The sequence below is a fragment of the Drosophila ananassae genome, chromosome XR (assembly GCF_017639315.1).
Source record: "Drosophila ananassae strain 14024-0371.13 chromosome XR, ASM1763931v2, whole genome shotgun sequence".
NCBI classification, from domain to species: Eukaryota; Metazoa; Arthropoda; class Insecta; order Diptera; family Drosophilidae; genus Drosophila; species Drosophila ananassae.
In genome coordinates this window covers 13,233,028-13,248,080 of record NC_057932.1, presented here as the reverse complement: position 1 = coordinate 13,248,080, position 15,053 = coordinate 13,233,028, and the positions used below count along the sequence as shown (strand labels likewise).

Genomic DNA, 15,053 nt, shown 5'->3' with positions numbered 1-15,053 from the left:
ACAATCGCATTTTATGGTTTTAGGAGAGCGAAGAAGGAGGAGTGGCCTAACCAGGAGGCGCCAGTAGCTTAAGAAATAGGAGCTTACCTTCTAGCCAGTTATGAAGAGGCGGAAGTCTTTAAATGCGAATATGTTTACAGGCAGTTTTCAGTTCATTTTAATAGTAGTGACAAACTAGTTTTTGTGTAACATCCATTATTGTTTAAAACAAAGAGATATTGTTAAAATAAATCTAAAATAAATCTGGGGCATAATCTGGGGCATACCTACTAAAGAATTGGTTCTAAACAGTGCGCCAAGGCAGTAGAAGTAACTATGACTCAACTCGAGGCTTAAGGTCAAAACATGTATGGGTTTCAATTGAAACGTCAAGAGTGGGATAATGTTAGGAAGACTCTGGAAAGAGTGATTCTATCTGAATCTGACACAAATAAAATGAGATATATAAATGAGAATAGGCAGAGCTATCGATCGATTCTGAACAGAACTATAATAATTCTAAATAATTTTTCTAAATCTAACACTTTGGCAATAAAATCTAAAATTCAAACAAAGTTAGGTATACTTTTCAATCTAAATTAATACGATATCCAATATTGTTCTCCAGCTACTTTCTGTGCCATTACTTGGGTCTATTTGGAAAAATTACTTGGATATCTCTGTTCTCTAATAAAAAAATGTTTAAATTAAATGAATGTTAATGAATTAGATTAAAAGGTATACTTATCAGATTTTCCAGAATCTGGATTTGGTTCAACCCTTAACCACGATCGTAGAAAACTGACATTGAAAGATGGTAACATATCTCTTGCAGATATGATTCTAATGCAGTTTTTTAGGAGCTAAAATGATAATCTTTAATCTAAGAAAATATTTTTATCATTCGAGGTTTTTTTAAGTCTCTACAGAACTAAAACGTAAGGAGATTCAGGTGTAAGGAAAGGCTTAAGGATAGGCTCTCAGTTATTTGGGGAAGTGATATAGACTCAAGAACATTCACATTTTGTCAGAACTGTTCACTTTCGTCCAATATGATATTACTCCCCGGCGGACATGTCTTTATTAAATTAAGAGGTGCTCCTAATTAGGGATTAATCCTTCACTCCAATAGAATCCAGAAAAACAAGTTGAAATAAATCGTAATCTGGGACTACAAATTTGAATAATTTACTGACTAATGCCCTTTCGACCTCGCCCACAGCTAACAACTGTGATAAACAAAACGAATGCAACACCAGCCAGCAACATCAGTGCCGCAGCGAACGGCAACGGCAGCAGTAAACACACTGGAGCTGCCGCAACCGCCGCCCTGACCCCGGCCATCGGGTTCATGACACTCAAGAGTGGCAACGGCAACAGCTTACTGGCAATCTCACCAACGGCTATCCAGCAGCAGGCCCAGCAACTGCAACTGCAGCAGCAGCAGCAGCAGCAACATCATCACAGCAGCCCAGCGGGCAGTCCAAGCAGCAACGGTGCCGCAGGAGGCGGGACAGGAGCCGGAGCTGGAGTGGTCGGTGCCACCATTACGAGGGGATCGCCCACTCCGTCAACGCCCTCGCCGTCACCGAGCTCCTCGTCGAGCGGCGTCTCCTCGTCGGCCTCGTTCATTGGCTCGTCGTCCTCCTCCTCCTCATCGTCCTCCTCGTCGTCCTCCTCATCGTCGTCGTCCAGCTCGTCGTCCAGTTCGTCCTCGCCCACGCAGCAAACCCCCACGGCAACGGCCACCGCCCATCTGGTGGGTGGTCGGAGTGTGAACCTCAAGTTCCATGGTGGGGCAGGTGGCGGAGCCACGTCACTGAATGGCGGAGCCACCATAGTGGCAGCGGCAGTGCCCACCGCAGGTGGACCAGCGAATGGTAAGTGGAATCTATATAGGACTAGCCTGGGACTAGGTAGCTCTTTGATTCCTCAAAGAGTTGCTATAGTTTTTGGTTTATAAATATATAGAAACACCCACTAATTGGAGTACCCTTTTCGGATTGCAGGCTTCCATCAAACGGACAAGGATCGCAACTACAATTTCCTGATGCTTAGTGCTGGAACAACCGCGCAGTAACACCACAACACACACCACCACAGAGAAAGGGTTTAAAAAACAACAATAAATGAAAAACAACAACAACTGAAATGTGTGCAACAGCTCCCACCTTATAAGATGTAATAACAACAACAACAACAACTAGAACAACTACAACACATTTTTTTTTTTTACAAAAAAAAAAACAAACTAAAACTAAAAAACTAGAAAGAATGAAAACTGAAAGAAACGTAATGATTTTTGCGTGTTTTTTACTCTTCGCACACAACAACAACAACAACAACAGCAAAGCAAACAAACAACAACCACCCTGAAAGCTGTCATTCTTGCATAATATTTCAACAACAACAAACAGTTCCGCCCAACACATTAGCATCGATTTTGAAAATCAAAAAAAAAAAAACCAAAGGAGAGCAAGATTATTTTTTAAAAAAATCATTGTTTTTTAAGAAAAGGCAGCAACAACAGCACGGAAGGGAAATCAGTTACCAAAAGTGGTATAAGAAATAAAACAACACCAACAATAAACAACAAACAGAAGACCAACAACAACAACAACAATAAGTATCAGAATCAGAAGCAATAAGTGAGCTGCAAAAAATATTCAACAACAAAATCAACAACAAAATGTCAACCATGTTCAACAACAACAGCAACAACAACAACAACAACAACAACAACAACAACAACAACAACAACAACAACAACAGCAACAGCAACAGCAACAACAACAACAACAAACACCAATAGTAACAGTAACGGCATACAAATCCCAACAACATGTAGCTTTTTTAATCCACGAAACATCAACAACAACCAACAACCAACAACCAACAAGCAACAAAAACACCAAGAACCCATATATATATATATATATGTTTAGAAGAGCATATACACGTATACCTATATCTAATTGTACTACTTTATAGAGAAGAAATAGATCTATCAGAAAACAAAAACACCAAGCAACATTTCAAAACCGTATAAGAGTGGCACACCTAAAAACAACAACAAATACAAATACAAAAACAAAAACAAAAACAAAAACCAACAAAAAACTAAAAAACCGAAAGCTAGTAAAAAAAAACCGATTAAAAAAAAACAAAAGCATATATAGAAAAAAATATAAAGAAAAAAAGAAAAAAAAACCAAAATGCGCTGTTGTAACAGAAACCACCAATGGGTAACGCTTTATAAATATATACACATACACATATATATATATATATATATATATATGAATAAATATATATATATAACTATTATATATATATATACCTAAAAAGAAAGTCAAGCAGAATATAATTAACAGAATATGTCAGATGTAAAACACAAGTAAGAACAATTTCCGTAATCAGTGTGGCGAGTAGTTAACTTTCTGAAGTCAGTAATCTGATAACTAGAGTCTGTAATAACTGATTTTCTCGACCAAACTAAAGAACCGAACCAGAAACCTTAGCAATAATGGCGAAACGATAACGATAACGATAACTATTCTAAATTTTCTCAAGCCCGTCTCTATTTTCAAATCTATCGATTTAGAAAAAAAAACCGAAAACATGAAAGCAGAAATCAAATTAGAGTGTTTGTGTGTATGTATGTATGCGTGTGTAGCCCAGCATTAATCATAGAAATATTGAATAGAAATATATATATAATATTATTAATATAAAATTGAAGAGAGAGCATGAACGAGAGCGAGATGGGAGGATGCGGAGTGCGAGCGAGACGGCGAGTCGGGAGTCGGCGAGAGTGTTGTATCTGTATCTGTATCTGTATCTGTGTAATACCCATTTGAATTAGAAACTAAACGTAGAGAGCTAAATGTGTAGCAGAAATTTGTGTAATAGTGCAATAAGCTAACATGTGTAAACCCTCAACCCTCAACCCTCAACATTTGTTAAAGAATTTAATCGATAATTGATGGCATCTTTTTTTTCGCCCCCTATATCTGTATCTGAATCTGTTTTTAATTTGTTGTTCGGTGGAAAGAGACACACACACACATACATTGTATAGTCGATAGTGCGTTTTATGGCAAAAAAAAAAAGCAGCTTCTAAAGTTTTTAATTTATTCTTGCCGCCTTATTGCCATTGACCGCACTGTATCGTCAAGAGAGTACGGCAGAAGAACGCAAATCCTAAACCAGCCCAAAAACATTTGATACAAACATTATAAACTGTTTAAAAGAAAAGCTTACAAAAATATTTATATACAAAAAATAGCATAGAATAGAGGAAAACGAGTATAAGCTAACAACAAAAATAATAATATAAGCGAAGAGGAGGGAAATCTAGCAAAAATCAGCAGAACAACAAGAAACAAAAACTAAATGTTATATTTTGGAGCATTTTTTTCAATGTGTATGTGTTAGAGTATATATACATATATATATATATATAGCCCTAGATAAAATCGGAGGAAGGAGAACGGGGAAGGACGAAGAACGATGGAGGAGGAGGTGGAGAATTGATAAAAGTATTAGCAAAAGATATCTCTTGAACAATAATGGAAATGACAGACAGCGAGGAGAATGCAAAGGGGGGCAGAGATTTCTTGTCCCAAAAAAGAAAAGAATTGGTAATTAGAAGTCTTTATTTTTTTTTTTTTTTTTTTTTACATAAATCGGGGTAATGAACATAAAGCTATATATCATCTATCTAAATATATATATGTATACACGAACTAAAAGGAGTAGGAGGCGATAAAATAGGGAAATGATAGAACAGAGCGTGAAATTTTCTATATATTTTGTAAATACTTTAAAGCGACCGGAAACGGAAACGGAGACGGACACGGAAGAGGGAACAGAAGCAGAAGCAGAAATACTGTCAAGTAAAAACCAATTTGTTGCGTTTTCGATTCTTCTTCGTTTGTAGAAGAGTGTTTCCAAGAACAGAAGAGAACAGATTTAATTTTTTTAGAGCGATTTTTCCACCAAATGGACAGAAAATCTAAAATTATTTTCACACAAGAGAGTTTTACACAAAAAACCGAAAAAGCAAAAAAAAAAATAAATTCAAAAACTAAAAATGTTTGCAATGCAAAATGAAAAAAAAAAAAACACACACACACATTGAAAATCGAAATCTAATGAACTTAAATGAAAAAATGTAGAATTATTATGGATTGTCTGTGTAAATGTGTTTGAATGTCAAATTCTGTAGCGAAGTAAGAGTCAGTCGAGGCGAGAAATGCAACTTTGGTGTATAGAAGAGTATATATATTTATATATGCATATGATCCAGCCCTGTCTGTCACTTGATTTTGTTACTAACCATAAAAGCAAATGTAAAAAAAATATAATACGAGAACGGAAAGCAAGCACTTTTGAAGAAATAACATTAACTCTTAATTAGGTTCTATGTTTTTTAATTTATGTTATTTTTTTTTTCATTGTATTAATTGTGAAAATCACTTTTTGTTTTTCGAACTTTTTTTTAAACGCTATCGTAAGTAGGCAAGTATCGAGAATTGAACATAATACTTTTTTTTTTTTTTGTGTAATTTGTACTAAACAAGCAAAACAAAAAACAACAACAGAACGATTTCATTTTAGAAATTTAAGCTTAACTTAACTAATTCTTAATTTTTAAATCAATTCTTTCTTTAAGTTGAAAACAAATCGGGAGTATTGCAAATTATAATTAAAATTAAATATACAAAACAAAACAAAACAACAACAACAACAACAACAAACAAACAAAAAACAAAAACAACAAAAGAGAAAACTCAACAAAAAAATTATATTTATAGAGAAGCAGACAACAACACAACCAGAAAAGATTATAACAAACAAAATACAAAAAAAAAACAAAAAAAAACACAAACAATTTCAAACAAACAAAAAAAAAAACAACCAACAAGATGAAAAACGAGAGAAAACCTTTTTAGATGTAAATGTAACTGTAAAACTAATTTTAAAGAACGATGCAAATAAAAGTAAAAGTAAAAAATCAACAGAATCGGAAGATTATGGCAAGATATAAGAAAGGCATAAAAGTATATATGACGAATGAGATATATATTATATAAATGTAAATGTGTAAAGAAAACTTAAAAATGCGACAAAAAAAATAAAAAAAAGAAATTTCAAAGCAAGATATATAGAAGTGTGTTATTATTTTGGGGTGAAGGTTAAAGGCTTAAATTAATTTGGAGGATAATTTTGGAAAAAAAAAATCAACTATTGGCATTTCAATGGTGTCAAAATGGTGTCATTTCAAAATAAACTCTTAAAAGGAAGTATTTATGGGAAAATGAATAATTTAATTTTATAAAAATTTTTACCATTTTTGTTTAATTTCTAGGAATGAAAAAGATACATTTTTTAAAAATTAAAACGTGTCTTTTAAAGCCACACTTGGATGGCCTCGATCGGAAAGGCGTATACGTAATATTAGACATCGTAAAATATCACTTATACGCACCCAAGTTCATCGCAAGATCCATTAGATTGATATAGTTTTTGTTCTAAGGTTTTGCCACTGTATACCGTCATTAAAAAAAAAATTGTGTGCGTGGAGTCCCTACGCGCGAAAGAAGTGAAACTTCTTAGCGATATTCCAAAAAATGCATATTATTTCGTATAAAAGAAAAATAGCGGGAGGGAAAGGATAAAAGGATAAGGTGGAGTGACCAACACTTTCTTCAATTCACATTTTATAAATTTATTATAAAGCAAAGTCCAAATCAATGATCATCTCTGGGTTCTGACGGATTCATATCTATAATATTTACAATTGGATTATGATAACTAAAATACGATATGAAATGTCTTACATCTTTTTCCGCTGTAAAATCAATTCAAAATCAAACCATTAAAATTTTTGCCAATCCAATTTATATTAATTTTAAGATGATATGATCCACAAGGTGCATCTGTTATGGACAATGGAAATATTCAAGAGAAACGTACCACCACATAACCTGGAATCCGCTGTGTTATGCGTATTTTCACTGTCACTCATTTTATTGTTTGTTTGAATCACTATTCACTGTACTAATACTACAAGTAGTGCGTCAATATTATATAGAACACGAATTAATTATGGGAAACACTTTAATAACAAAATACGAGATAAGAATAAGAAAAAGAATTTTCGACACTTAGGACGCTTGATGCACTCACGCATAGGCACTAATATTAGTCTAGGCAGCTGTTACGCACTACGTGTATCGCCATAGCAGCGCATGCGCCTGGCGATACCTTACTCTCATTCACTCTCTCTCTCTCTCTCACTCTATCTTTCTCTTTTCCTCTTCTCCTTCCGAGTTGCGTTAAGCGTTCAACGCTATTCCCCCTCCACTGGAGCGTTAAACGTTTAACGCAACATTTTCCGGCGTCGTATAAGAAGTTTCACTTCAAAAACATCTCCGCCCTATAAAATATATATTCTTTTTTAGGATCACCTCTTGAGTCGATATGTCCGTCTCTCTGTTTGTTTCTATGCAAACTAGTCTGTCACGTCCTTATTTCTTCGGAGTGGCCGGGATCAGTCGACTATATCAAATAACTAAATGATTCTATGCCATATATGCAACTGATTTATCGGGAATGGGCAACCTAATCCGATCTGCCAAATTTCATAAGGATCTTCCAGCTATATTCTATAGCTGCCATGTAACTGAACGATCTGAAATGTCACAACCTTAAACGCACAATTTTAAAGATCCTTGGGGTTGTTTCCAACATTTTTATGAGAAATTGAGTTGATGGTGAAATTTTCATTAGAACCGGCCAACTATATACGATCCGATAAATAATAATAATATAAGCTGCTACTTAACTGCAAGGTTACATCAACTTCGGCTTCAACCGAAGTTTTCCTTTCTTTGTTGCTAAAAATATAAAAAAACCAGTGTAGTAAAGCCAGTGTTGTGTTGTCCAGTGTTGTATTTGACGATGTTATTTGACTGTGTAGTTCAAATTGTTAAATTTTAAACTCTCCTGCAGATTTTAAAGAAAAACAAGAAAGGAAAGCGAACTTCGGGCGGAGCCGAAGTTGATATACCCTTGCAGTTCAGTCGCAGTCCGCTAGGTGGCGCCACGCATCTTATATTATTATATATATAGCGGATCGTATATAGTCGGCCGATCCTTATGAAATTTGGCATATTGAATTATTTTGCCCAAAGAGTAATCTGTACCAAGTCCCATCTTTCTAACTTAAAAAACACCAAAGTTATACCAATTTCGACCGTTCTATGACAGCTATAGGATATAGTCGGCCGATCCTTATGAAATTTAGTACATAAGATATTTTGGTCAAATATAACATGTGTGGAAAGTCCCAACCCTCTAACTTAAAAAACACCAAAGTTATGGCATTTCGGATCAATCAGTTATATGGCAGCTATAGGATATAGTCGACCGATCCCGGCCGTTCCGACTTATATACTACCTGCAAAGGAAAGAAGGGTGTGTGCAAAGTTTCAACTCGATAGCTCAAAAACTGAGAGACTAGTTTGCGTAGAAACCGACAGACAGACAGACAGACAGACAGACGGACAGACGGACAGACGGACATGCTCATATCAACTCAGGAGGTGATCCTGATCAAGAATATATATACTTTATAGGGTCGGAGATGTCTCCTTCACTGCGTTGCACACTTTTGACCAAAATTATAATACCCTCTGCAAGGGTATAAAAAATAAAATAAATAAATCTAAAAATATAAAAACAAAATACATAAAAATTTTTTGAAACATTGCTTTCATATAAAAGATTTCATTTCCGAAATGATACGTAACAATAAAAATGAGTTTTTTCAAATAAAAGGCTTCTGAAAGTTTACTTTTAAATATATCATTAATCTTTAAAATGAAATTTTTCAGAAATGATTCACAAAAAGATTTTGAAACATTGTTGAAGTCTAACATTTACACATTTCAGAAGTGCTGCAGAATGTTTCTGAAACTTTTGAAGATTTCGGAAAGGTTTCTGAAAGATTTCGTACCAGGTGGGATAATTTGAGTTTGTGGAGGATCAAAAGATGCTCATCAGCTTGTGCGTGGAAGTTATCGATGCTTTCCCTGAGAGCTGGATTAGCTGGAAATTATGATCCAATTAATAAAGGTAATATCCTTAAAAACTAATTTGACAACACTTGGCTGATTCAGAAATGTTACACGATTTTGATCTTAGCTCTTCTTACATTCCCAGTTCAAAACAAACACCAGTTCAAAATCGCGAACAACATTTAGAATTCGCGAAAAAGTTGACAAAATGTCCGTTCAACAATGTACTTCCAGACTTGATTGGGCACTAGCATTCAGAATACAGTTTTCAGAAACAGATTCATATCGATCAATGGAACATTTTCCAACAAACTCATCAGAAAATCAGTCTCTGAAGCACCCAACCCTTTCCTCGCATCGCACTCCCTTCTCCAACACTGTAGAAGCTTTCAACACTTGGAGAAATCAACTCTGAAGCCGGAGCCAGTGACACTTCTCTGGAAAAAATAGAAAATTCATTCAAGGATTCAGAAAAAGGTAAGTTTCAAGAAAAGTCTTAGGAGAGCACAATGGCGCCAATTGGAGAGGACTTTGTGGACTTGGAGCAGCCGATAGAGCCGCCGCCAGTGGGGAACCTTCAGTGCCTGGAGCCCAGAGCACTGGGCTTCTTCAGCCTTAACAAGTACCGAGCCTTCCGCAACGACGCGAGCCAGCTGGGGCTCATCAAGGTGCCGCGGCCACACGGCTTCCCTCTGAACATGAACGTGACGATCGACCCAGGGTTCTCCAAGGAGCTGAAGCACTTCTACGGCGACTACTTGGACCACCTGCTCCGGTACATGGTGGCCAGCCCGATGCGCTTCTTCGCCGTCAATGCGGCTGGCCCGGGCATCCTGGCGAGGGTCACCATTGTGTGCCAGATGGAGCTGCTCCAGGAGGTGATGTGCACGCCGTACAACTGCACCGAGAACTGGCGGGTCGTGGCCCATCGGTACCGGAACACATCCTACATGTGTCTCGAGGAGCCTGCGGGGGTTGCCAACCCCAGCCAGCAGCAAAGTAACAACTTCGAGGCAGTGCTGAAGCAGATCATGTGCCACGGGGGCCAGGAGTACTTGCCGAACTGGCTCGAAGGCATGTCGGAGTACAAAAACGTCTTCTTCGGAAGCCTGGACGATGACGTTTCCATCTTGTATGACGCGACCATGGGAGGAGCTCGTGTCCGGAACAAGTTGTGAGTGCCACTCCATCCGAGTCCCGCGGAAAAGTAGCCAACCGTTTCGTTTCAGCGTCAACTCGCCCCTCGCAACCTTGTCGAACCTGCGGTTCATGGACTTCAAGCTGGGGCGGTGTGTGACCACCAGCTACCACAGCGACAGCTCGGCCTGCTTCGGCCCCATGGAGGCCCTCGCCTGGTGGTCGGAGTGCTACCTCAAGAACGTGAACCACATCTATGTTGGCTGCGGCTATCCAGTGGGGGTTGTGAACTGCCTTAAGAACCAGACCCCTGTCAGTCTTATCAATCACAGCGTAAGTTCTGCCTCTAATCCTCCCACCAACCACCAACACCCACCTCAACGCACATTTGCAGAAAGACCTCTGGCGGCCGAATGTTTGCCACGTGTTCCTGGCCAACACCCTGCGCAAAATGCTGCGGGCCATGGAGGGGACGGACGACCCGTGCACCACCTTCGAGTTCAACTACGTCGCCGAGAAGCGCAAGATATATGTGAGGAAGGAGTCTGGCGCAAACAGGTACTCGCACCTGCCAGACTGGTACGTCCGGATGATGGAGGACTGCCCCGAGTGATCCCTGCAGAGCACATTCCTGATATTCCATTGGTTTCTAGTCAGCGCGTTCGGGTTGACTGTCTGTTTATGTAAATTATTATTAATTACTAAATAAATATTCCAGGATAACTAGCCTCATGATTCATAATTGATTGAAAAGCGTAATGCTTTCTTGTTTTCGATATGTTTGATAAGACTAACCAAGTCTGATTATCGGACAAACTAATTTACAATTTCTAACATTTTTAATAATTTTGAACAGTCAAATTTTTATGGATTTTATTTTTTGGAAAAACTAAATTTATGGATTGGTGTGATGGTGAAATTGAAAACGATTGAGAAGAAACCCTGTTTTATTTCATAAATGACCACAAGAGTCTAAATCGTCTCAACCAGGACTCGGGCTTTTTCCCCTTTCCCTTTGAGGATGCATATCTCCATAAAAAATTACTTACAAGTATTATAATTTTGGCCAAAAATGTGCAACGCAGTGAAGGAGACATCTCCGACCCTATAAAGAATATATATTCTTGATCAGGATCACCTCCTGAGTTGATATGAGCATGTCCGTCTGTCCGTCTGTCTGTTTCTACGCAAACTAGTCTCTCAGTTTTAGAGCTATTGAGTTGAAACTTTGCACACATCCTTCTTTTGTTTGCAGGTCGTATATAAGCCGGAACGGGAGATCGGTCGACTATATCCTATAGCTGCCTGATAATGATTGATCGGGAATTCCGTAACTTTGTTGTTTTTCAAGTTAGAGGGTTAGGACTTTCCACACATGTTATATTTGGCCAAAATATCTTATCTACAATTCATAATTTCATAAGGATGGGCTGACTATATCCTGTAGTAGTTATAGAACAATCGGAATTGGACTTTCTACGGATTGGAGATTCGGACAGCCTTCAAGCCAAGTACGAGAGTATAAGCGAGTGAAGAAGGATCCGAGTGATCCTTGGCGCAGCTGAAGCCCAGAGTAAGCGAGTCGGATTGGGCCATAACCCAAACACAGCAGGTAACCTGGTATTGAAGCATACAAATGGATATACAATCAGGTGTATGCCTCATCCTAACCGTGCCGCCTGACCCATCCAAAGCAAGAGGTGCCCAGCTCGGGAACTCAAGCCCGTCTGGGAAACCGATCAGGGACACCATCTCTAGAGGAGCTAATGAGTAGCCGAGGAATTCGAGGAAATGGCACTAGGAGGAGGCAACAGAGCAAAGACATCAGGACAGATGGGCACCGAGATGGCAGAGAGAAGAATTCCACCATATCCTGCCCAGAACAGGGATGGACCCCAAGGCAGCAGAGAGAGGCATCGCACCAAGGCCCGCCGGAGAAACAGATCACTAACAGAGCAGGACAAGGATGGGTGCAGAGGTGGCAGTCCGAGAGACAATGTCCAATGGCTCAACAGCAGCAGAATCGGCTGAGGAGGGAGGTCCTGGGCAAGGACCTGTCGATAACCCAGAGCATGCTACAATTTCTATACTTGAAATTTCCGACTATATTTGTGTGTATTTATATGGCTATATTTGAGCTTTACTCAACTACTTACTATACTACTTACTACTATAGTAACTAAACTTTACTACATCTAACATATACATATTCCCAAAATAAAAATTTTGTTTGGTAAGAAAACACTAGTAATAATGAACTAAAAAACTAATAACTCTAAAAATCTTCCAATTTGGCTGAATTTTATTTTACATTTATAAATTAGCCATTAATATAAATTAGCATTAAGACTGTTAAAAAAACTTCGAAAGGGATGGGCTTGACCCATTCGAGTTTAGAATGCCCGACTTATTCGTTATTCGAGACATGAAATGAGAGAAGCCTTTGCTCGATTCTTGGAATATTCATTCGCACCGATAGTCTAAGAAAACATTCACTAGTATTAACAAATAAGTTTCATTAAAGGGTAAGACAGGTATCACATCTTTTGCTTTATATCAATTGTATGTTTACACAAAAATTCGTACTCAACAGGTCGCTGAAAGGACACGAGTGGCTTCTCTATTTTGAAAAAACAAGAAAATAATGATATTTGGAAAGACAATTGTTATTTGAGATGAAGTGCTTGGTTAGAAGAGCATTAAGCTTATCGATCGATTATGAATAATGAGGCTTGGGTGTAAGTTATCCTGGAATATTTATTTAGTAATTAATAATAATTTACATAAACAGACAGTCAACCCGAACGCGCTGACTAGAAACCAATGGAATATCAGGAATGTGCTCTGCAGGGATCACTCGGGGCAGTCCTCCATCATCCGGACGTACCAGTCTGGCAGGTGCGAGTACCTGTTTGCGCCAGACTCCTTCCTCACATATATCTTGCGCTTCTCGGCGACGTAGTTGAACTCGAAGGTGGTGCACGGGTCGTCCGTCCCCTCCATGGCCCGCAGCATTTTGCGCAGGGTGTTGGCCAGGAACACGTGGCAAACATTCGGCCGCCAGAGGTCTTTCTGCAAATGTGCGTTGAGGTGGGTGTTGGTGGTTGGTGGTTGGTGGGAGGATTAGAGGCAGAACTTACGCTGTGATTGATAAGACTGACAGGGGTCTGGTTCTTAAGGCAGTTCACAACCCCCACTGGATAGCCGCAGCCAACATAGATGTGGTTCACGTTCTTGAGGTAGCACTCCGACCACCAGGCGAGGGCCTCCATGGGGCCGAAGCAGGCCGAGCTGTCGCTGTGGTAGCTGGTGGTCACACACCGCCCCAGCTTGAAGTCCATGAACCGCAGGTTCGACAAGGTTGCGAGGGGCGAGTTGACGCTGAAACGAAACGGTTGGCTACTTTTCCGCGGGACTCGGATGGAGTGGCACTCACAACTTGTTCCGGACACGAGCTCCTCCCATGGTCGCGTCATACAAGATGGAAACGTCATCGTCCAGGCTTCCGAAGAAGACGTTTTTGTACTCCGACATGCCTTCGAGCCAGTTCGGCAAGTACTCCTGCCCCCCGTGGCACATGATCTGCTTCAGCACTGCCTCGAAGTTGTTACTTTGCTGCTGGCTGGGGTTGGCAACCCCCGCAGGCTCCTCGAGACACATGTAGGATGTGTTCCGGTACCGATGGGCCACGACCCGCCAGTTCTCGGTGCAGTTGTACGGCGTGCACATCACCTCCTGGAGCAGCTCCATCTGGCACACAATGGTGACCCTCGCCAGGATGCCCGGGCCAGCCGCATTGACGGCGAAGAAGCGCATCGGGCTGGCCACCATGTACCGGAGCAGGTGGTCCAAGTAGTCGCCGTAGAAGTGCTTCAGCTCCTTGGAGAACCCTGGGTCGATCGTCACGTTCATGTTCAGAGGGAAGCCGTGTGGCCGCGGCACCTTGATGAGCCCCAGCTGGCTCGCGTCGTTGCGGAAGGCTCGGTACTTGTTAAGGCTGAAGAAGCCCAGTGCTCTGGGCTCCAGGCACTGAAGGTTCCCCACTGGCGGCGGCTCTATCGGCTGCTCCAAGTCCACAAAGTCCTCTCCAATTGGCGCCATTGTGCTCTCCTAAGACTTTTCTTGAAACTTACCTTTTTCTGAATCCTTGAATGAATTTTCTATTTTTTCGAGAGAAGTGTCACTGGCTCCGGCTTCAGAGTTGATTTCTCCAAGTGTTGAAAGCTTCTACAGTGTTGGAGAAGGGAGTGCGATGCGAGGAAAGGGTTGGGTGCTTCAGAGACTGATTTTCTGATGAGTTTGTTGGAAAATGATCCTTTGATCGATATGAATCTGTTTCTGAAAACTGTATTCTGAATGCCAGTGCCCAATTAAGTCTGGAACTACTTTGTTGAACAGACATTTCGTCCTCTTATTCGCGTATTCTGATTTTTTTCGCGATTTTTGGTTTAAGTTCAGAGTTTGAAGAATTTCTGAAATGTATACATGTCTTTCTTATAGACTTTAATGTTTCACAAATTTTTTTTGAAGCATTTTAGAAAAATTTCAGAAATGTGTTTATGTATCATTTTTATAATTTCTAAATGATTTCATTTGAAAGATTAATAAAAAAATTTAAATTAAACTTTCATAAACCCTTTATTTGAAACTTTTCATTCGTACTGTTACCTAAATGAGATATTTTATATGAAAGCTTTAATGAATGTTTCAAAAATTTGTTAAACATTTTTGACATCGAAAAAAAATGCATTAAAATTGCTGGATGCAATGGTGATTTATAACCGTAGCTTTAATGCACCATACCCCTCGACCCCAACCTTCTTGAAGTGATCCTGATTGGAACGGATTGGT

At 39.4% G+C, this 15,053-nt stretch overlaps 3 protein-coding genes across 6 annotated transcripts in view; 2 read left to right on the top strand and 1 right to left on the bottom strand.

Moving 5' to 3' along the window:
* LOC6505300 (uncharacterized protein DDB_G0271670) overlaps window positions 1-6,147 on the top strand; it is a 49,625-nt gene extending 43,478 nt beyond the window's left edge. For all 4 annotated transcript variants that reach the window (XM_044717441.1, XM_032451927.2, XM_044717442.1 and 1 more), the window contains 2 exons: window positions 1,202-1,859; window positions 1,989-6,147. In XM_044717441.1, the coding sequence (XP_044573376.1) occupies window positions 1,202-1,859; window positions 1,989-2,059 (729 nt within the window). In that variant the 3' untranslated portion in view covers window positions 2,060-6,147. The remainder of the gene's footprint in view (window positions 1-1,201; window positions 1,860-1,988) is intronic.
* A 3,209-nt stretch (window positions 6,148-9,356) lies between these two features.
* Window positions 9,357-10,927, top strand: LOC6505301 (protein cutoff). Its single transcript, XM_001965680.4, has 3 exons — window positions 9,357-10,239; window positions 10,295-10,535; window positions 10,597-10,927. Exons 1-3 carry the CDS (start codon window positions 9,575-9,577, stop codon window positions 10,813-10,815), a joined length of 1,125 nt encoding a protein of 374 aa, XP_001965716.1. The 5' UTR covers window positions 9,357-9,574; the 3' UTR covers window positions 10,816-10,927.
* Window positions 10,928-12,945: 2,018 nt separating this feature from the next.
* Window positions 12,946-14,525, bottom strand: LOC6504969 (protein cutoff). Its single transcript, XM_001965683.3, has 3 exons — window positions 13,639-14,525; window positions 13,343-13,583; window positions 12,946-13,274 (listed from the first exon to the last, which is right to left on the bottom strand). Exons 1-3 carry the CDS (start codon window positions 14,301-14,303, stop codon window positions 13,056-13,058), a joined length of 1,125 nt encoding a protein of 374 aa, XP_001965719.1. The 5' UTR covers window positions 14,304-14,525; the 3' UTR covers window positions 12,946-13,055.
* Window positions 14,526-15,053: the final 528 nt, after the last annotated feature.